This window comes from Larus michahellis, chromosome 8 (assembly GCF_964199755.1).
Source record: "Larus michahellis chromosome 8, bLarMic1.1, whole genome shotgun sequence".
NCBI lineage: Eukaryota > Metazoa > Chordata > Aves > Charadriiformes > Laridae > Larus > Larus michahellis.
The window spans coordinates 24,546,362-24,567,759 of NC_133903.1; the positions used below are offsets into that span (position 1 = coordinate 24,546,362).

At 53.7% G+C, this 21,398-nt stretch overlaps 2 protein-coding genes across 2 annotated transcripts in view; one reads left to right on the plus strand and one right to left on the minus strand.

Moving 5' to 3' along the window:
- The window catches only part of GLUL (glutamate-ammonia ligase), a 17,802-nt gene extending 14,608 nt beyond the window's left edge, over positions 1-3,194 (minus strand). The window contains exons 1-2 of the mRNA XM_074598695.1: positions 2,595-3,194; positions 139-267 (exon numbers count right to left, since the gene is read on the minus strand). The gene's annotated coding sequence lies outside the window, so the exon portion shown is untranslated. The remainder of the gene's footprint in view (positions 1-138; positions 268-2,594) is intronic.
- Positions 1-19,443, plus strand: part of RGSL1 (regulator of G protein signaling like 1) — a 20,184-nt gene extending 741 nt beyond the window's left edge. Inside the window, exons 2-22 of the mRNA XM_074599350.1 lie at positions 366-439; positions 584-659; positions 1,428-1,510; positions 1,820-1,894; positions 2,669-2,798; positions 3,767-3,871; positions 4,212-4,373; positions 4,532-5,478; positions 6,025-6,087; positions 7,879-8,110; positions 8,766-8,858; positions 9,287-9,395; positions 10,495-10,688; positions 11,171-11,288; positions 11,787-11,883; positions 12,961-13,090; positions 14,108-14,288; positions 14,987-15,125; positions 15,755-15,879; positions 16,046-16,155; positions 19,211-19,443. Coding sequence (XP_074455451.1) covers positions 366-439; positions 584-659; positions 1,428-1,510; positions 1,820-1,894; positions 2,669-2,798; positions 3,767-3,871; positions 4,212-4,373; positions 4,532-5,478; positions 6,025-6,087; positions 7,879-8,110; positions 8,766-8,858; positions 9,287-9,395; positions 10,495-10,688; positions 11,171-11,288; positions 11,787-11,883; positions 12,961-13,090; positions 14,108-14,288; positions 14,987-15,125; positions 15,755-15,879; positions 16,046-16,155; positions 19,211-19,380 — 3,413 coding nt within the window. The 3' untranslated portion in view covers positions 19,381-19,443. The remainder of the gene's footprint in view (positions 1-365; positions 440-583; positions 660-1,427; positions 1,511-1,819; positions 1,895-2,668; positions 2,799-3,766; positions 3,872-4,211; positions 4,374-4,531; positions 5,479-6,024; positions 6,088-7,878; positions 8,111-8,765; positions 8,859-9,286; positions 9,396-10,494; positions 10,689-11,170; positions 11,289-11,786; positions 11,884-12,960; positions 13,091-14,107; positions 14,289-14,986; positions 15,126-15,754; positions 15,880-16,045; positions 16,156-19,210) is intronic.
- Positions 19,444-21,398: the final 1,955 nt, after the last annotated feature.

Sequence of the window (21,398 nt, forward strand, 5' to 3'; positions counted from 1 at the left end):
CGCCTGCCAAGACCGCAGAGCAGACCCACCTCCCTGCTATGGGGCACATCAGAGACCCCAGGCACGACGGTGCCCAAAACCTGGAGGGCACTAGCAGTCCTGCCAGGTCTGACACCACAGGGGGGGTCAAATACCCACCTGGGGAGCAGAGTCCTCCTCCTGTGCGGGAAACAGGTCACCGCTACTGCAAGAGGGATGTGCTTCTTTCTTTCTTCCTTTCTTCTCTTCCCGCTGGAGGGTCTCCAAGGTTGGGTCTCAGTCCCAAATCTGAGGAAGGAGGACAGCTAATAAGGACCCTGGGGTTGCTCTCTCTGGCGCAGCTGTGGCGGGGGTCTCCTGTGAAATTTCCGTCACCACCTGAACAGACGCGCTGACAGCAACCGCGCAAGGTACTGAGGTGCTACCAAGAACCTGGTTTGGAGGCAAGAAGTTTGCCCAAGTGAGGAGAGGGGAAGGGTTTCATTTCAGGACTGCCCAAGCGTGTTTGCAGGGATGGTGATTGGAAAATAGCATTTCCCCGAAGGACAGCAGAGAGGGAGGTGCTGAGAGCCCTGTGATCCCTGAGAGCCCTGGCACCCCCAAGGACCAGGACAAGCGTGTCACAAGCAGCGTAGCACTCCGGAACACATCACTGGAACACGGCAGCATGATGGCCACCGGTGAGTTACCTTTGCTGGTGGCTTCAGCCCCTCTAAGCCCATCCCAAAGGGGACAGCAGGGAAAAAGCAACATTAGCCTTCTGAAATGGGGGTGACACAGCTGTGCCTTCACACAAGTGGACATTTCCAAGGGCATCCACCCATCCGCAGGCTGATGCCATCCCACCCCCTTGCATCCAGGCATGAATAAAACTTCACAGCAAGCTCCTGGGAGGATGGGATGGGTGTCTTCAGTGACTGTCACTCTACCCAGAGCCACAACCTGCCCCCATCCTGATGGTGCCTACTAATTTTGGGGGGATTTGCTACCAGAACCTGAGCAAGAGAACTCAGGGCAGTGGGGCTGGAGCAGCAGCACCGCGGCACGACACACAGTTCCTCTCCATGATAGCAGGGTTATACCTGGTGTCGAGGGAAGGTGAAGGGGCAGAGCACCTCCTTTCTCCTGCCCTGCGGATGCCATCGCATTTGTGCCCAGCCTCCACAAACCGTGTCCCTTTGCTGTTTAGGAAGCTGCCGTTTGAACTTTCAGGCTCCTGTTACAGCTGAACCTGGTGCCACCCACCCACAGCGTGCAGGTGCGCTGTGACCCGAATCTCATGCACTGTCCCAAGTCCAAATCCTCCTGCTCGTGCACAGGACAAGCCCATACGGCACATCCCCTAGAGCTGTTCTGTTCCAGCCCCGTCAAAACTCATCCTTTGGTTTGCATTTATGTCACACTTGGCAACACAAAGCCCAGGTAACTTTCTTTTCTCCCCCTTGTAGCAACCATCGCCTCCACGGACATGGGGCTTTTGCTGAGAGATGATCTTTTTGTCGACTTTTTCAACACATTTCTGAACCTTCCCGTAAGTCCGCTCTGCACCATAAAGCTTGGAACCTTTCTGAGCTCTTCTCAGGTGAACTTTTTCAGCTTCTGTGGTGTTAAAGGCCCCAGGAAAATTGGGAATACACCACATTCAGGCTGGAAAATGAGGGAAACCTGAGGAGCTCAGTTTGGAATAGAGGTTTGAAAGGCAAGATGATTCCCTTCTCTGTAGAGAGGACTAACTAGAAAAAAAAAAACCAAACAGCTAAAACCAGATAAAAACAGCTGGGCTCTGGGCTCCCCTGCCACCCTTCATCTCTTTCAGCTCTCCCTCTTCCTTTCAATACAGGTTTTTGGCCAGACACCCATTTACATCAGCAGCGTGGGCCGATGGGACCTCTGGCCAGAGCTGCCCAGCCACCTGGTGAGAAAATGCCCCTTGCAAGGAGGGTGAGGAGGAAGGGCGCAGGGCAGGGGAGGGAAGGAGCCAGTTGCTCATTGCCAAGGCCACGGTCTCTGACTCTCCTGTCCCTGCAGCTGGGGTATTATTTCAAACCCAAGTGTCATTTTGCTTTTAAGCCCTGGGAGGAGCACAGGCCATTTAAAGTCCTGGTACAGCTTTTGGGGTCCATCCAGCCCTTGGTAAACATCGACAGCTGGAGTTAAGGAGAGCGCATTGTGGTGGCAGAGGAGGACGGGAAACATCAGCCCCTTGTGTCCTGCGTTCCTCCTGAATTCACCAGGAGCAAAGTCCTGTTGATCCTCAAGCTGGCACAGCCTTCCCCACGGACGTCCTCCCTTCCCCACAGCCATGAGCACTGTTTGCGGCGCTTGGATCCCGGAGAAAAAGGGAACCTGCTCCTCTCGGCGCTGCCACAGAAAGCTGCTGTGCCTTCCCGCCTGGGCTCCGGGGGAAGCAGGCAGGCTGCAAGGAGAGGAGCCTCGCAGGCAGCCACGCAGCGCTGGCTCTCTCAGCTTTGCGGGCAGAGCCCACGGGGATGCAGGCAGGGGCTACAGCTCGAGCATCCCCCCTTCTTTCTCGGCACGGGGATGGCTTGCACCACCGTCTCGCAACGCGGCGCCTTCCCTGCCTCCTTCCCCCATAGCAGGGACCCGTTACTCACCCTAATCCCCAGGCAAGAGACGGCTCCTCGCTCGCAGCCTAATCCTCTCCTCGGGCGCGGGGGTTGCACCGCAGGATCCCAGCCCCCCGGCTTTACTGGCTTGGCTGGAAAAGCACCGCCTGCCTCACTTCTGCAAATCCAGCCTGTGCCTCCACCTCGTCCTCTGCCAGAAGCTCCTGGGTTTCATTCGGTCGGGGGAAGCAGGTGAGTCATCGCGGCACGGAGGAAATCGGAGGGGCTTCGCCGGCGCAGCAGGGCTTCCTCTCGCCGGGGCTGTCACCCCGTGGTGCCTGCCCAGTGGGTTCTGCCCCAGGTTAAAAAAAAAGGCATTGCACCTCCTATTTTTAAGGGGTGCAGCAGATCCAGGGCATTCCATGGGAGGAGTGGGGCTTCACCCCTCAGCATTGTCAGTGCAGGCTCGCTGCCTCCATGGAGCTGAGCTGAAATAGCTGCTTGGCAGGGTTTCGCATGCAGTTCACGGCTGGAGCATCCTCGGGCATGGGAAACGGGGGTCCTGGTGTTTCAGGTTTGCTGCTGTGCAGGGTGCCCAGGGCTCTCGCAGTGTATTGCGATGTGCTCCTCGTCTGATGCATCCTACGCTGGGAAAACAGGCCTATGCTGTGGCGTCTCCTACCAGCCGCAAGTCTGAATCATGCTCACTTTACCCCCAAGACGAGCCATCTCAGGCCAGCCAACTGCTTTGTCAGCCTGCATGTCAACGCGGGGGAAGGCCACTGGAAAGAAAGCTACAGCAGCGGGGATGCAGATTTTCGTTTCAGAAAAATAAGCCATTCATCGAGGCCTGGCTCCAGTGCCGTTTCTGAATGCATGGCTGCCTCTTCTCCAGTGGGGTTGAACCTCAAGCTGAAGGAGATTGAGGGCAAAGCCCCAAACACAGGCAAAAATGATGGATGTTTGCAAGGGGAAGAGGCACAACAGCCGGGCAAGACTATCCTCGACGTGAGTGGGTTGTACTGCGTCCCTGCAAACACCACACGTGCATCCCACAACCTGTCCAAAAGTCCCATTTCAGTGCAATTTGCTGGTCTCCTGCCCTCCGGCAGCCTGTGTCAGGGCTGCTGGGGGATGGCAGTGGGCTCTGGAGGGCTTTCTTGGGGGCTGCTGCTGCATGCCCCCCTCCAATGCCCTGCTCTGCGTTCCCTCTCTGACAGCAAAACTGCTGAACTGGCAAAGCTCTGACCGGTGGCTGCTGGAGAAGTGCATCAGCGGGAGCCAGGGCATGTGGCACTTTCGGGCCTTCGTCCAAGGAATGGCAGGTGGGCACGGGGCGCTCCGCAAGCCCCTTCTCAGCCAGGCACGGGCGAGGTGCCCGGCGGGACACTGGCATGGAGCTGGGGGCGCAGGTAAGCACCGGTGGGACAGGAGACACTGCGATCCCAGGCATGGCTTTGGAAGACGAGCCAGCAGCAGAGCCCCAGCAAGGGCGCTGCATGCCAGGGGCATGCATAACCCTGGCTCTTCTCTACACTGTTCCCTCGGTTCATCCAGGTGATCTTTCCCGCTTTCCATTTTTAAAAAAAAAAAAACAGGCTGCTTCGTTTATCAGCAGGGCTTTCAGGGGCTCCCTCCAACTCCCATCCCTTGTCCGATCCATAGGGGAAGAACTGATCAACTTCTGGCTCACCACCGAGAGGCTCCTGGGGCTTGATGAGTCAGACGTGAGGCAGAGGGACCTCTACCTGTCCTTGCTCCACAGGCTGGAAGCCACTCACCTGCGCGAAGGCTCCAGCGTCGTCACTCTCTGCAGGAGCATCGTTGGTAAGAACACGGGAGCTGAGGACGAGCGGTGCCCTTCCAGGGAGGTGGCCATCCCTGGATGCTCCCAGGGAGATGGGATACCATCACCAGCTTTGTTTGGCCGGGGAACAGTCTGCACGGAGCTATCTCCCCATCGTAATTCACTGCATCCACTTCAGGATCACTGCCGAAAGCCAGGCACATTCAACCCGTCAGCACCAGGAGGGAGATCCTAAGCAGGATGCAGGAACAGGCCCTCTTTATGATTCAGAGTTACTGGCTCCCTAAATTCTTCATCCACTGCAAGAAGGGCATGGAGGATGAGAAATCGTGCTGGCCTCTGCTGCAGGAATATCGGGAGCGTTTATTGCGGGCCAGCTGGCGGGAGCCCTCAAGCTTTACAGAGAACGTCTTCACGATGCATATCAAAAGGAGCCGGGCTTTCTCGGGGCCCTACTGCAGCAAGAAGGCCAAAGCGGAGATCTGGACTCTGGTCAAGCAGGAAGGAGACACCCAAGAAATGAAGATGCCCATTTTTCAGGTGCAACCAGAAAGGCAGTCAGGGCCAGGTGGGAGCACAAAGGAATCACATCTGGATAAGGATGCTTTGGGACCAGTTCCTCAGCTATCAGAGCATACTGCAAACGCTGCCTTTAGAGGCAAAGGAAGAGGAACCTCTCCCAAAAGACCTAGACCCAACGCAGAAGACATCCGTGAAGAGAAAGTCCTCTCTAACCTGCATTCCTCCACACCCCTTGTCCAGCTGCCATCCCTGAAAATGCCGGTCAAGACCTTGAGTTTCCTTCCCTGGGCCCTTAGTGCTGAAAGCTGCGCGGGACGGCCCTTCAGGGACTTCTTGAAGCGCCAGGACTGGTCCATGGAGACTCTTCTCCTGGATCTCTGGCATGACCTGGAGGAATTTCTGCCTGTGGTGCTGGACCCCAACAGAGAAAACAGTTTCTGCCTGCGTCATTTGATCGGGGAGAAGATATGCAAGACCTACCTGGAGGAGGGCACCATTCAGCAACTTCCCCTGGAGACCAGGACTCTCAGGAGCTTGCGGGACCATCTGGTGTCTGGAGAATTTTCCCCCCGCATATTCAGAGCCCAGAAGGAGATTTGCAAGGTACAGAGAGGCGTTGGCAGTGGTCAGGCTGGGAGGTACAGCCGGCATTGGCACCCCTAGACTGGTGGGAGGGCTGTGGGCCTATTGAAAAAGGGAGATATTTGAAAAATGAAGATGAAAAAAGATTAGGAAAGGAAAAAACAGTCACAAGCCACCTTGCCCTGCAACCAGCGACCAGGACGTGCCAAGGCCAGTGGAGAGGAGCATCCTCACCAGTTTGCCGGGTCGCGGAGCAGAGGCAAGCAGTCATTTAGCAGCTGATGACCTCAGTCATTAGATGCCAAGGGATGGATGGCAGGGCAGCGGCTCTTCTTCTGCATCTGAGTCAGTGGTTCCAGCACAACACAAGTAAAATACATTTACAACCCAAGCACTTCTGGGCAGCCTCTGAGCAGCCCAATGGATGACCTGCGTGTACGGCTACTGGCAGAGCTGTCCTGGGCGTCTCAACGAGGTGTCACCTGCCCACGGCGACACTGCTGTGACCTCGGGGTATGGTGGGGCTGGAGCACAGCCTGAGGACAACCCGCCTTTGCTCCTCCTCAGGTGCTCTGCTGCTCCTATGAGGAATTTCTGGCTGACGATGACAAGACGTTCCTCCAGTTTATGGTAAAGGGGACGCACAGGGGACACGGGCAGGTTTGCAGGGCGTGCAGGCACCAGTAGGGATGTGAAAAGTTGGAGGGGGGGGCGGGGGGTGAAGCCCAGCATTTGCACCAGTGGTCCAGCATCCCAGTGCATCCCCCTGGCCAACGCTGCCCCAGGGCGATACGGCAGAGCATTCCCCGCTCCAGCTGCCCGGAGCAATGATCCTCAGCTCTTCCACCGCAGCATCCCTTAAGTCGGCAGCGCTGCAGGCACACCCTGCGAGACCTCCCCTGAGACAGGCCACAACCCGGCCCAAATGCAAGATTTAAAAGCAGTATTCCAGGGTAGGCGGGGATGAGACCAGCAGCAGGCAGTGCACCGGGTGACTGCCTCACGGGCAAAACGTTTCTTGGAATTAGCTCTCCCCCTTTTTTCCTTGCCCACAGCGAATCCTGCTATTTATGTGACTCACGCGCAGATGTGCGTGCGGATGTCCCCGTCCCCGCACAAGCGCCCGGCCAGCGCACGGAGGGGAAGAGGGCATGCAGCCTTTTAGCCTATGATTCAACCGCCCTCAAGTTTTCCACATATTTTTTCTGCTGTGTAAAGGGATGGTTTAAGAAAGCAGAGTCATACAAGCCCTCGTCTTCCCAGACTATTATCCCTCCTGGCAGCAGAAATCCCGCTAATACCTCAGACTTATTAACACCCCAAATGCGTTATACCACCCTTGTACCAGGAAACCTCCTCCCAGTCCGAAGCCCTGAGCATCCCACCTGCTCGGGTCTCTGCAGGCAGTTTTGCTTGCTGCAGACAGCGTTCTTCAAACAAACCGCGAGGCCTTTCCCCAAACTGCAGTGTAAAAATCCGCAAGCCGATCCTAGAAATGGTGAGGAGAAACTGTCAGGGCTGGTGCCCCCTGGAGACCTGGCTCACAGAGATGCCAGCATCTCAGTCAGCGGGAGCTGAGCATTTTGGAAAAGTCAGCTGGCAGCTCCTGACCCTGATTCATTAAGCGCTCTTGGTTGTAAGTTAATTAGCCGCCCAGGTTTTTAAGCATCTCTTGTCAAGGAAATTACCCCCTCGGAGCACAGACCTGGTCTGGGAGCACAATTAGCACTTCAGCAGGTGTCGAGGCCGTGCTCTGCGTGGGCACCATCCCTGAAGCCAAGCTCTTCCCTGGTCTTGCTGCAGGGATGTCACAGGGGCACTGCTCGGGGGCTTAGCGGGGTTATTTCTGGTGCTTGCTCTCAGCAGCCCGTATCTCGGTCAGAAACCAGCTGCTCTGCCCCTGCTGCTTGGCCAGCCGTGCAAGCTCCAGCCGGCGGGGAGGGACAAAGCCTGCGGGAGGGTGGGTGTCAGCCAGGGGCGAGGGAGGCACAGCCAGTCCCAGGGAAAGCAGCCATCCAGAAAGGCACGGGAGGTTACCTGGCTGCCGGGGACACCTTCAGGGTTGTTTTCAGCCCTCCTGGGTGGCTGTCGGCATCTTCAGGAAAGCTGCTGCCTTTGCCGGCAAGCCGTTGTCTGGACCTCCTGGAGGTCCTGCTGCATGTCCCCCCTACCTCCCAGCTGCAGGCAGATGTGAGCCAGCTTTAAACAGCTGCACGGGTAGGTTTAAGGTCTATGCTGAGCTTCGTGCTCACATAGATTTCTTCCTAGAGGGATTGAGGCTAAAGCAGAGAGCTGTCTTGGGTGGGCTTGTACTCCAAGGCACAGTAAAACACGCAGCTACTCCCTCGGGCACAGTGTGGGAGCAGCTCCTCGGATGGGGTACGTGCTCTGTGCCACCACCCTCTGCTTTTCTCGCTGTAGTGTCCACGGAGCGATGTCCCGATGCCCAAGATGCAAGGCCAGGCTGTTGGGAAAGATGAACGTTTCCTCCTGTCCCAGCGGATAAACACATCCTTGAAGCTGAGCCAGGCCTTGCACGGCACGAGGAATTTTGAAGGTCTCTCCTCTGAGCACTGGCGATTAATTGCCGCTCGGGACCTCCGGAAAGGGGACTCCATCCAGGCAGAGGTGGAACCTCTCCTGTGCAGGACTGGTAAGAGGAGGCTCTGAATTTCTGCCAGGGCTCACGTTGGCCCGGTGTGATGAAGCATATTTTGTGCCCCTGTGGTGATCACTGCCCCCAACACACAGGCTTTGGTGCGTTGCCGTATTGCTGGCAGCACATGAGCATCATGGAGTGGGTTGGGACACAGTATCTAGGAGCCATCAGCTGTAATCCAGGCTTCGGCAGCGGCCTATGGGACAAATTCCCTCCTGCCGGTACCAGAGGCCCCAAATGCCACCTCCCTGCACTGGCCTCGGTCACCAGAGGCTGCAGCAAAGTAACTGAAACCCAAAGCCAGTGACAGCCAGCGTCACTCCACTTCTACACCTTGACCTTCTCCTGTGGATGCTGGGGCTGGCCACGCCGGTGTAACACCTAACGTTTGTCTTCTCATCATCTTTTGAGAATGTCATCAAATCTCAGGGCACCTGCCAATGCACTGAGAGTGACAGCAGTCACCAGTAGCAACCCTGAGGTAGGTAGAACCCTCAGGCCTCAGAAATGCAGTGTCACGGGTAGATCATGGGAACAGGACAGAGAAGGGGAAAGGAAAGCCAAGTAGTGATCACAATACAGCACTTGGAGTGAGCACTGTCGTAGACAGGAGGAAAGAACTTTGGATCTCTCCCCTCTTCTCTATCAGATGCAGACTCCCAGAAGATGATATCCAATGAGCTGGCTGTGGATAGCCCAAACAAGGAAAATGAGCTTCCGCGTCCCAGAAGTCCGTCACTTGGTGAGTCCAGTCTGAGCAGGCTAGAAGTAGGGTGGGTTGCCAACCATCACGTACTTGGAAGTGCTCCAGCATACCCTTAGGTGATTGGACGAGCAGGGGTCTTCTCTGCTTGCATCTCATCATTCCATACAACATGTCCAGAAGTAGAGAGAGGCCTAGCCACCCTTGAAAGGCGTGTGTTTCGGAGTGTTAATCCAGTCAGAGAGGGTGGAAGTGGGAGGGCTTCTCTGAAGCAGATACAGGAGTGGTCAAACCACGCAGTGGCAAAGAGTTCCCCCATGTCTCCTGAGCTGGGCTCACCGTGCAGACATCAACATGGTAGCTCGGGAGAAGCCTGGGCTTCTTTGGGGTCCTCTACCCCGCGGACAGCTGTGAGCGGGCTCTGACTGTCACCTGAGGAAGGGACCAACCATGTTCTGTCCCCGCAGCCGCCGAACACAAGATCACAAAGAAGGCGGCTCTTTCTGCGAGAAAAAACAGATCAAGCAAGACGAAGTCCATCACTGTTGGAGTAGAGAAACCATCTAGAAGACCCAGGTCTGGCACCTTGCAGCACAGGGCTTTGCTGTTTTTTGCTACTTCCACTCTTTCAGGAGGCGGATATTTCTTCGTGCTTTTATGTAGTGCCACTGGTCCCTCCTTCATCACTGGGGCCTCTCAGATGTAGGCATGGGTGGCCTGGGGAGTCTGTGACCACACATAAATTTCTGTCCTCACTGACTGTGTGAACGTCCACATGGCTTATGTCTCACCTCCTGGGAATACTTCAGGCAAGGGCCCTCGCAGCTCCATGTTGGGATATAAATGGTAACCAGGACAGAAGTCCTGAGTAGGTGCCACTCTTACTGTTTATTGTGAAAGTCAGTCTAAGGAGCCACACTTAGACAAAGACAACATCTGACCCAGTCCACTGATTTTCAAATAAGGGTTTGCTAACCTCAGAAATGACCTAAAAATCCAGTCCATTCCCAGCTCTGGTTTTCCAAAGCTCTGCTGAATCTTTACAGTGTGGCTGCCCTCTGGCTTTATGTCTGTCGATTGTTTCCTGATCTACCAGTTGCAAGTGGCAAGGGTTTTTCACTCCAGAACACCCTCTCCATGGCCAAACCCATGAAGTTCTCTGCCATCCGGTGAGAAATTATTGCTCATTCTCAGCAAGTGCCAGAGGGGAGCACAACCACCTCCTCCCACCAGTCCTTCCAGGTGCCCCATCCTTACCTGTCTCGCTCCCCTGGTCTCTGCAGGGCTTCCTTGCTCCATTTGCAGGTTCTCAGGTCCCCAGCACAGACCCAAAGTCCTGCCTCCTCCTTGACTCCCTGAATGAAGCCTCCTCTTCAGGCTGAGAACAGTTCCTTTGGATATCTGACAGGTTAGGCAGATGCACCCATAGCGGAAAAGAAACAGCACGTCAGGAGAATCCCCACCTGGAATCCCAATGGCTCAGTGGATGGAGGTTGTGCTCCACCAGTACTTTCGCTGACCCATCTGTCTCACAGATCCACACGCACCACTCATCCACGTGTTTCTAGCTCTTCTTCAGGCGTCTCTTGTTTGAGAGCAAGCACAGAGGTCCTGGCTGTTTTCCAGGTCACTGGTGGCACAGAGATCACATCTCCTGGTGTCTCCTCCTCTACAGGCACTTCGTGAAAGTACTGCACAACCCTGCCCACCTGCAGTTCTTCAAGCAGTTCCTCGAGGAGCGCAACGCAGATGAACCACTGCGTTTCTGGATGGCTGTGGAGAAGCTAGCCTCAGAGACCAATCCCAAAACAAAGAGCTCCCTCATTAACAGCATTGTCAGAAATTATTTCCATGCTGAAATCCCAGCTGGTAGGTTCCCCCCACCCACCCCCTTCATTTTACTCCATTTGTGATGGAAGCCTCTTTTCCCCCCGAGCTGAATGCTGGTTGCAAATTTCATATCGTCTTGCAGGGACCTGCCAATTCTCCTTTCCCGTCCAGTGGAGTATTTATTTGCTGAGGCCTTCCACTGACACTTACATTTCTAGGAAGGTGGCCTACTTCTTTGGCAGCATCTACTGACCAAGGCCTGCAACATGCAGTGGCAGGAATAGCTCTTCCCTATTTCCTCTCATTTAGATGCTCTTGGAGTCACAGCTTCACTCCCAAAGTATGCAATTAGCCCAGTATAGAAAGGAAAAGGGATGAGACAACCAAATTCAGCAAACAGCGGGCAGGGCAGGCAGAGATGGGGCAGGATGCCACTTGCAGATGTGATGGTAGGAAGAGATGTCTCACGGTGGCTCAGAGGGGGCTGTCAGGGGCAGGTAGTGACTGCACTTCTCTTCCAGAGGAGCAGCTGGATTGCCACAGTTCAATCATCAAAGAAATAAGTGAGGCCAAAGTAGTCAGCCCCTTCATGTTGATGACAGCACAAGTCTTTGTCCAGAAGGCAATGGAAAAACGATGGTGAGGACCTGGTTTGAGCTGGTTCTTAAGTTCAGTGGTTACACAAACACCTCCTTCTCATGGGAACCCCAATCTGACAGACAGCAGCTGCTACAAACGTATTTCCCTATGACCTATTGGCAAATGCATTGAAATCCCAGCCTGACCCCCACCCCAGCAAAACTGCTGTTGGAGCTGCCCATGCATTTCTGTGCAAGGCCAGCAGGGCTTGTCCTGTAGGGACCAAATCACTGCTGGGCTTGCAGGGTGAAACACACTGCAGATAAGCAGGGTGGATGCTCCCAAGCCAGCTACACGCAAGAACAGAACCCGGGGAGGGGATCCAGACCCTTATCCCTTTCTCCAACCTCCTCCAGACGTCCTGTGAGACCCCAACCCCAGGGCTATCCCTGTCAGCTGTGCCCCCGACTTTGCCACCCTTCCACCAAACTACTGCCCTCCTCACGGGTCTGGCTGCCCTCGGTGCTCTCTCTCTCTCTCTGATCTTGCATCCGGCAGGTTTAAAGAGTACCAGGACCTGTTCCCGCCGAGCGATACGCCTAAGTCTAACCTTCGTTTGCAGCACAGGACAGGGAACTTCATGACAGACAAGCTGGTAAGGAAAGACCATCTCTGCTGTCAGGTTGAGTGCGTCATCCAGGCAAGAAAGAGAGGAGGTGCTCTTGGTCAAGCAGTGCTCACATGAATGGGGTGAGGGGGTCAGACTTGGTGATTTGCAAAAAGGCAGATGATAGGTAAAGCCTCACTCCTGCAGGCTCTGGAGTCCTGCTCCGTGCAGACTCCACCCGATTTGGTCAGGGCCGGACAAGTGATTCACACTCCCACCTATGGCCCCAGCTGAAACCCAGAAATACCGGAAAGCAAAGGTGATGGCTGGGTCACAAATCCCACTGCCAAGGCTGAGCTCTAGTGCTCCAGCTCACAGTGGTGGGTTCAAGCTTCTGGGCCTGCACTCACAGCCCAGAAAGCCAACCGCGTCCTGGGCTGCATCAAAAGAAGCGTGGCCAGCAGGGTGAGGGAGGTGATTCTGTCCCTCTGCTCCGCTCTGGTGAGACCCCACCTGCAGTACTGCATCCAGCTCTGGAGCCCTCAGCACAACAAGGACATGGACCTGTTGGAACGGGTCCAGTGGAGGGCCATGAAGATGATCCGAGGGCTAGAGCACCTCTGCTGTGAGGACAGGCTGAGAGAGTTGGGGTTGTTCAGCCTGGAGAAGAGAAGGCTCTGGGGAGACCTTAGAGCCCCTTCCAGTACCTGAAGGGGGCTACAGGAGGGATGGGGAGGGACTCTTGATCAGGGATTGTAGTGATAGGATAAGGGGTAACAGTTTTAAACTGGAGGAAGGTAGATTTAGATTGGATATTAGGAAGAAATTCTTTCCTGTGAGGGTGGTGGGGCACTGGAACAGGTTGCCCAGAGAAGCTGTGGCTGCCCCATCCCTGGGGGTGTTCAAGGCCAGGCTGGATGGGGCTTTGAGCAGCCTGGTCTGGTGGGAGGTGTCCCTGCCCAGGGCAGGGGGGTGGAACTGGGTGGTCTTTAAGATCCCTTCCAACCCGAACCATTCTATGAAATGGGAGGGCTCTGTCTGGGAGAAACCCTGTTGCTGCAGCCAGGGGCTGGCTCCCCGGGGCTGTGCCACCCTGCTGACGTGAGCTGTGCCGTGTCTCCACAGCGATGGGCCTGGTATGCCATTCACGACATCGTCAAGAGCATCTCTAAGTTCCAGAGGGAGATGGACAATGACAAACACCGTGTGGAGTTTGAGGACTTTCTCCGGCGGGAACTAGGAAATGAGGAGGAAAGTATGGCTAGACTCCTGCCACCCCCTCTCCTCCCTCCTCAGGACAGTCCTGGGTTTAGGCAGAGAAGTAAACGGAGGAAACTTGTGGCTCAGCTCCTGTCCCCATTTGCTTATTTTTCTCTGCTGGAGGCACATAAAGAGCCAGAAGAGCGGGTGTCTCAGGATGCCAGATACTGCTGTGCAGAAATCTGCACGCTCAGGCGCTGGAGTCAGGAGATGAGGTGCAGAATTTTGCACAGGCAACACACGCGCATACACATTCATGCAATACATGGCGTTCTGCTGCGGATGCCCCGTGATGCTGTTGCGTCTCTCTCAAGCAATAATATATATGCAAGTTTGCATCACTTCCACAAAACCCAGGAGGTGCTAAATGAGGCTGAGGCGACACAGGCCAAAATAAACAAATGGAGATGGTTTTCCATGCAACAGGGAGAGGAACAGCAGAGTGCTTTGCCAAAGGATGTAGATCCTGAAAGTTTACACACAGGTTTGAAAGGAGGCTGGAAAAGCTGTTAGAAATGAAATTGCTAAATACACACAAACCCCATCTAGATAAAGAAGTCCCTGGAAATGAGAATTTTGGGGAGCTGGAGAATATTGTGTATGGGGGGGGAAGTAACCTTTCCTTCTCACTAGTTGTCTGCTTCTGGCCTCTGTCAGAGACAGGATAACGGCGAGGCAGATAGGCAGACTTTTGGTCTAAGGTACTGTGGCCATCCCCTGTGAAAACAATGAACATAAGCACTCCAGGGGTCCAAAGAGGAGGATGGATGGAGGAGGTTACTAAGCTAGAAGGAAGGCTGCACACTGGATGGGTCCAAATTCCCTGGAAAGCCTGGCTGAGGGAAGCCTGTAGTCCACCTAGGTAGAAAGACCCTCGGCAAATTACTTGCATGCAGGAAAAGCAAGCACGGGTGAGGTGAAGGAGCAGGGTACAGCCCAGCGCCAGGTGCCCAGTTGGCCTCAGACCCAGTGCTGGGAGAAGCAGGACACAACAGCTCTTCCCTTCTCTCAGACTTGCCGATCAGATCCATGCAGAGCAGCGGCACCGTCAGCACTTCCCGCCCCCTCACGGCCCCTGCCAGCACCCCACCGGACAAGGAGGTGGTACTCGTGAAACGCCACCTGTTTAACGACCAGCTCATTACCATCAACTTCCTTGTCAACGACCTCCGCTTTTATCTGGAGATCAACAAGTAAGTTCCCTTTCCACCGGGTGCTCAGGTACCACGAGTCTCCTTATCCTGCGAGTAGTGCGCATCTCTCAGCAGCGGATAAAGCCTGGTCCATGGATTTGTTAGCACTCACTAAGGTCTAAACTCCTATCAGCACCTCTATGCAAGGCTGGACATCACATTGCAGCCCAAGACACAACCAGTCTTACCCCGTAGCTGTCTACATCTAATCAGCTCATGGTTACCTGCCCTCAATCGCCTGCCTTTCAACCAGAAAAAGTCACTTGGCTCAGGGTTTGGGTATTCTAGAAGTACTTTTGGTTTGATAGTCCCAAGCAGTCTTAACATTTTGCCTACACCTTTCTTGACTTGCCATTGTGGCATTTCTCCGTTGGCTCTGTCCAGTTCCCTGACAAACCTGTAAAAGCAAGCCATGGCTGACGCACAGCAGCCCCGCAGCCAGCACAAGTGTGTGCAAGACCAGGTTTCGATTCCTCTCTTTTCCTGAAGAGGGGCAAACATCACATCCCCTGGGTGAATGCCATAGCCACAAGGGCGATAGAAGAGGGAAGTGGCTTTTCATCCCACCTTTTTCACTATTCCACACCTTGTGGATTGCTTTTTCTGACCCAGTAAATATGGAGTTAAGACAGAACGTGACCGTCTAGCCTAGCAGCCAGACCACTTGTCTCAGAGCAAGACCCCACATGCCCTTGCAGGTTTTCCAGGCTGGCTGATTCAGCTGAAGCTCTGGCAGCCCACAACATGCAGTCGGAAAAGGAAGTTGCCTTTCTCAAAAGGAAAGTTGCCATCATCAGCAAACTCTTCCTGAACTCCGACATTCCTCCCAAATTGCGGGTAAGATGCTGAGACCCACCCAGGAAGGCTGAAGGCCTGCTCATTGCTCAAGACCATCACATTGCAGCTGCGAGCGGTTGTCGGGGAAAGGGGAACCAGGCAGAGATTTGGATCCGCTCCAGCCAAGGAGCTTCAGAGCATGCTCTGGCACTTGGGACATCCACTTGGACTCCACGGAATGGGAACTGATCCATCACTAGGCCCACTCTAGCACTTGACCCAGATGGATTGAGAACAAGTGCATGGACAAGGAGATGGTAAAATCTCCTACCTGCTGGAGAAATATCATGGCTGAAGCACCAAGACAGGTGCTGCACTCTACCAATTCAGTCCTTTCACTCTCCCGAGGTCAATGTCACCATCATCCCCTCCCCACTGCATCCACCTCTTCCCCTATAGCAGCTGTGGCTCTGTCTATCTTCCCTTTGGAAAGAGCAGAACAGTGCTTTCCACAGAAATCCAGGGGAAATCCTGTCCTTGCACTTAGGACAGGTGGCCAGGACATAACTAGTATCTCTTCTTAGAGACTGATGAAATGCTAGGTGGGGTCAGGGAGAGAAACCTGTCTCTAGGGCCCATCAGGAGTGCCACAAACTGCTTTGGTTAGGTAAAGTCTCTTCTGTGGCCAGGTAAACATCTCTGAAGAAGAGAGAGATTTAATTTGGAGTTTATCTTCCAAGGGGCTACTGAATCGTCTCCTCTACCACAGGGCCAAGGTCATGATCTTCCCCATCCTGATGTACTTCTGGAGAAGGTACCTATCCCCTCTCTCCCAAGGTGGGGGAGGCTCTGTGGATGCCAGCCTCCTTCTCCAGCCATCCATTTCTCTGGCGTGATGGAAAAGCGGATGAAACACTACCCCAGAGCTCAGCTGGAGATGTCTGCTTGGAGGTTTGCTGTCTTCAGTATTTCTCATGCAGGTTCTGCACCTGGAAGGTGATGAGGAGCTTTCGGGTTTCTGTGAAGGAGAGGGTACCTGTCTCTTCATCCAGTACAAAACGCTCCGAATCATCTGACATCTACAGTCCAAGTAAGCTGAGTTCCTGTCCCACCCCTCCCCATTTGTCCTCAGGCTTGTTCTTCCAATGCAGAGATGTCCAGACCTGGATTTTCGGTGGCCCACAGGGTTTCCCTTAGAAGAGCCAAACTCCTTCCTTTACACAGCCATTTCACCCAGCTTTGAGGATGCACGTGGTGCAGGCCTATTGGAAAACGAAGCATCTTTGAAACCATTCCTTCCTGTCAAAGTCAGTCAAAATTGCCCCGTGGGTTTTTTAGCCATTTCATTGGGGAATAAGGAAGTGGGTGCAGAGACTTCACGAGCAAAGAGCTGTTGCATAACTCTTGTTTACTTCAAAAAACGAGCTAAAAATACTCTTGCACACGCCCTAAAACAGAAATAAAGCAGCTAATCTTTTGGGTTGCGAGTCAGATGGGAGAGGGAACAAGAGAAGAACCATGCAGCCAAACACCAGGCTCAGTGGCACTACCCAGAGGATGCTCTGAACATCTGGAACACAGAAGAAGCTTCGTCAGGATTTGAGGTGACACTCACTAGGACAGCTTTGGGGAAAGGGATTATTTTTTTTCCCCCCTTTCTCATCCGCTTGTTTAGTTTCAATGCACTGAATAACTCTAAACTGAAAACCACAAAGCAAGTGGTGCTAAGCGCTGTCAGTCTGCCTGACAACCTGGCTGAATATTCATTTGGTAATTGTCTAATTGATTTTTGATTAAAGGGGAAACCAAGATAGGCACGTACTAATCTTGCTTTGACGGTCGAGTGGGTGTCAGCAAGCCGGTGTTCTGCTCCCTGTCATTTATCACTGTCAAGATCTGGTTAAAAAAAAAATCTGCAGAATTGTAAGATTTTATTATTTTTTTTTTACACCTATGGGCAGGTGCTTGAGCTACCGCTCCGCAGACGAGCTGGGATAACAGACCCCCATGCCGGTGTGCTCTAAGACTGCCAAGCCTTGTCTATTAGCTCAAACTACCGCCCACCTTGGGTATTCCCCTTGAACATTCCTCAAGCAATGCTCAGCTTGAGTCTCCACCTTGTTACAGAGCTTCACTGCACTTCTAGAGCCTTCTCCAACACAGCTGTTTTAATGCAAAAGCTTATTGCCACCAGAAAAAAAAAAAAAAGAAAAAAAAAAGACAAAACCTAACCCATCACACGTGTATTCACAGCTAGCAACAATCCAGAAGGGTCATGTTACAGAGGAGCTACCTGCTGTGTTGTCTGGGACAAAGACACATGTTTGCCAAGGTCTTCAGGAAACCGATGGGGAGAGAGAGATGTTCAATCAGTGCAAACTGGTGCAAGGATCGGGAGCATCCCACCGCTGCCTAAGCGGCACAGCCCATATTTAACTACACAGAGCACTCATATACTGCTCTGAAGAGACAGCTGGGGACGCATAGAAAAAGACTGCGATCTTTCTCATGTGGACATTAATCCTGCAGTGAATGTCCCCCGGACAACTGTCCCCAAGCCACAGCTCCTTATAGCAGCTCGCAGGGAGGAATAACCAGAGCCACGCAAGATAAAACCCCTCAGCTCAGGTGGTGTGTCATGGGAGGAGATGTGCCACCTCTCAGGTCTCTCAGACTGCCCTAGCCTGCGTTCAGAGGCCGCCAGGCCTTGGTAGGGCAGAGCGGTACCCGGGGGGTGCAGCGCAGGCTGCCTTCTGCTCCCCATCGCCTTCCAACCAAAGGAGGAGGTTGGAGCAAACCAAACCAGCGCGCAACCCAAAAATAGCTGCTGTTTCTGACTGCGCTAAATGCCCGTGACACCTTTTGCTCGGGACACTTTTCTGCACCTTATCACACTTTCACCGATGACCTTTAACTAAGGATCTTGCTTTTCTGACCTTTAGATAAAGAGCTTGCTTTTCAGCCGGGGAAAAAAAATGGTTATGTTGACTTTAAAAGGCACTAAAACTGCTAGGGAAAATACCTGTAATTCCAGAGAAGCTCTCCTATCGCCCACATCCTGCTTTTCTCTTGTTCTGAGGGTTGCGGCTTTGCGCAGTTGCAGTGCGTGCGTGAATCCATCTCCCATCACCAGGCGTCACTGTGGCACTGTCTGTGCCTCTACACCCAGCGGAGGGGCTGGTCCTGCTGAGACCGGACCTATTGCCTGCTCCCCACTTCATGGCCATGAACTTCATCAATCACAGAATGGTTCGGGTTGGAAGGGATCTTAAAAATCATCCAGTTCCAACCCCCTGCCCTGGGCAGGGACACCTCCCACCAGACCAGGCTGCTCAAAGCCCCATCCAGCCTGGCCTTGAACACCCCCAGGGATGGGGCAGCCACAGCTTCTCTGGGCAACCTGTTCCAGTGCCTCACCACCCTCACAGCAAAGAATTTCTTCCTGATATCTAATCTAAATCTCCACTCCTTCAGTTTAAAACCATTACCCCTCGTCCTATCATTACACTCCCTGATAAAGAGACCCTCCCCATCCCTCCTGTAGCCCCCTTTAGGGACTGGAAGGCTACTATAAGGTAGCTCCCCAGAGCTTTCTCTTCTCCAGGCTGAACACCCCCAACTCTCTCAGCCTGTCCTCACAGCAGAGGTGCTCTAGCCCTCTGATCATCTTCGTGGCCTCCTCTGGACCTGTTCCAACGGGTCCATGTCCTTCTTGTGCTGAGGACTCCAGAGCTGGACACGTAGTGCAGGTGGGGTCTCACCAGAGCGGAGCAGAGGGGCAGAATCACGTCCCTTGAGCTCTGCTGCCACAGAGAAGCCACCCATGTGAGGACAAAGCATTGTGCATGGCATCAGCTGTGCACACGCCTGCCCCCCGCCCCCCAAATGCCATTTCCTCACAAGCCTCCCATCTGCCACCCATGACCCCCCAACCCTACAGCAGAGCTGGGGTGGGACAGGTCACCCCTGCCCTGCAGCCCCCAAAAGGCTGGCTTCACTGTCAAGGAGATCTGGGTAACTCATGTCCTTGCTCAACCACCCTTCCTTGACCTCTATACAAGCTCCATGGGATTCCAAGAGGACAACACATCCTGCTGTCCTCCCTTGTTTGCCATCGGAGCGCTTCATCTCTTCTCCCTCTCCAGGCAATCACACCATCATTATCTTCACACTCTTGAAGGGGATCCAGATCCTGCTGCCGCAGCCCCAGAAGAAATTGGTGCCACTGGAAGAGCAAAAAGGTGACCCAGGGCTGAAAGGAGCATTCCTGCTTTCAAGGGGAGCTCCGGCTGCCAGGATGGGAGCTGGGCTTTAGGGCTCCCTGTGTCAGTTCGTGATGGAAAGTTTGCGGATGCTGTTTTTCTCAGATTCAGTTAAAAGTCTGGAGAAAAGGCTGTCATTCAGCAAGTCTGCCTCCTGTCCTGCAGAGCAGGTAGGTGTCACGGAGGCAGAGTACCTGCCGCAGACCACACCAGCACAAGCACCCAGAGCAGCAGAGTTATGACTCCCCTTAAAACCCAAAGGCCAACTGGGTCAGGTCTGTGCAGGATGCTGGTCACCCCTACCATCTCCAGTAACATTCACAGAAAATCCCCAGTTGCTGCACCCCTCCATGCCCTGAACACCCCCCTCTAAGGAACACATACCTGTGGTGTTCAGCCCCAGTCACCCGCACCTTGCCTCCATCAGCAGCGGCCATCGATGCAACCCCTCTCCCTTCCCTGCAGGCACCGAGGGAAGGACAGACCTCCAAGGAAGAGTAGACCTCCCAACGCACCGGGGACAGGAGTGTGCTCCAAAAAAGCTGAGCAGCCCAGACACGCTGCATAGTTTGCACTTAATCAGCAGTAAGACCTAAAAATAAAGCAACTCACAGCATCCTCCAGCTTGCCCGGTAACATAGCACAGCAGTTTGCACCTCCGCAACTAGTGCGGGGACATGCCATGATATGTATTTCCACCCAAGGAGATGCCCTTGCCCACACAACAGTCTTTTTCCTCACACGTATCTGTAGAAGACTGCATCATCCATAGCTGGGACGATTGGGGTCTTTTTACAGACATTTGGAAGGTGCTTAAAGCCAGAAAGCAGCCACAGTAAATACTTTGCCTGAGGACGGGGGTCCTCAAAGACCACCGGTCCCCAAAGCCCCACTGCAAAAGGAGCCATGCTTCTCACCGAGGACCAGGATTGCTTTCCTCTGCTCAGCATGCCTGACAGCCTTGTCTCAACCCTTCACCCCTCCATGATTTCCACACAAATTAAATACCTCAAGGCCAAGAGAGCCCACCTGGCTTATTACTCAGCTGTCCCTGGGTGGTGAGATGGTGTCTGCCTTGCCAGAGCCTTTCTGATTTTCCAATCAAAATCAGCTCATGCCTGACTCGGGGCCTTGTCACGTGGTTTGTTTTTTGGTTTTGGTTTTTGTTTTTTAAAAGCCGGTATGTTTACAAAGCACTAACCAAATGATATCAAAGACCTTCATTTTCCCCAGGTGAAACTGAGTCAGAGCGGCTTTGCCAAGTCACCAGGAAGCTGCTGAAGTCCCAAATGTTCTGTGGACCTCATGAAGAAAAGACCATGACCTTCACCACACCTTGCCCCTGACAGCTCCCTCACAAGCTCTCAGCTTTGTAGTTTTGAGCTATTATTAGCTGCTTTTTAACCCTCAGATCCTAGAAGACTGCATCCTGGGAATAACACAGGTGCATTTAAAGAAGATGACTTAAATCAAGAGATAATGGCCACAAACTTGACCATAGGAAGTTCCATCTCAACATGAGGGGGAACTTCTTTCCTTTGAGGATGGCAGAGCTCTGGCACAGGCTGCCCAGAGAGGTGGTGGAGTCTCTGTCTCTGGAGACATTCCAAACCCACCTGGACGCGTTCCTGTGCCACCTGCTCTGGGTGACCCTGCTCTGGCAGTGGCTTGGACTGAATGATCTCCAGAGGTCCCTTCCAACCATGACCATTCTGTGATTCCGTGACGACAGGTCACCTACCTTAAATGTCAGTTATGATTGACAAACGCTTTGTCAATGCTTTGCTTCTGGAGGATCAAAAAACCAAACAAATCCAAAGTCCAAGAGCATTTCTATAAATGAAGGACTTAAGAAGCTGATGCCACTCCTACAACCTGAACTGCAACCAGCTCCTCAAAATTGACCTTGTGCTGTAACTTGGTTTTACCCCAAAAGCTTTCAGCCTCCAAAGCTAGCTGCGTTTTCTCCATTTTTGTGTGCTTTGCTCTATCACTTCAGGCTCTGCAGCCTGAGCCCAGCTGAGCCTGCTCCCCAGCAGGCTTCACAGATGTGCCTGATGCTCATCACAGC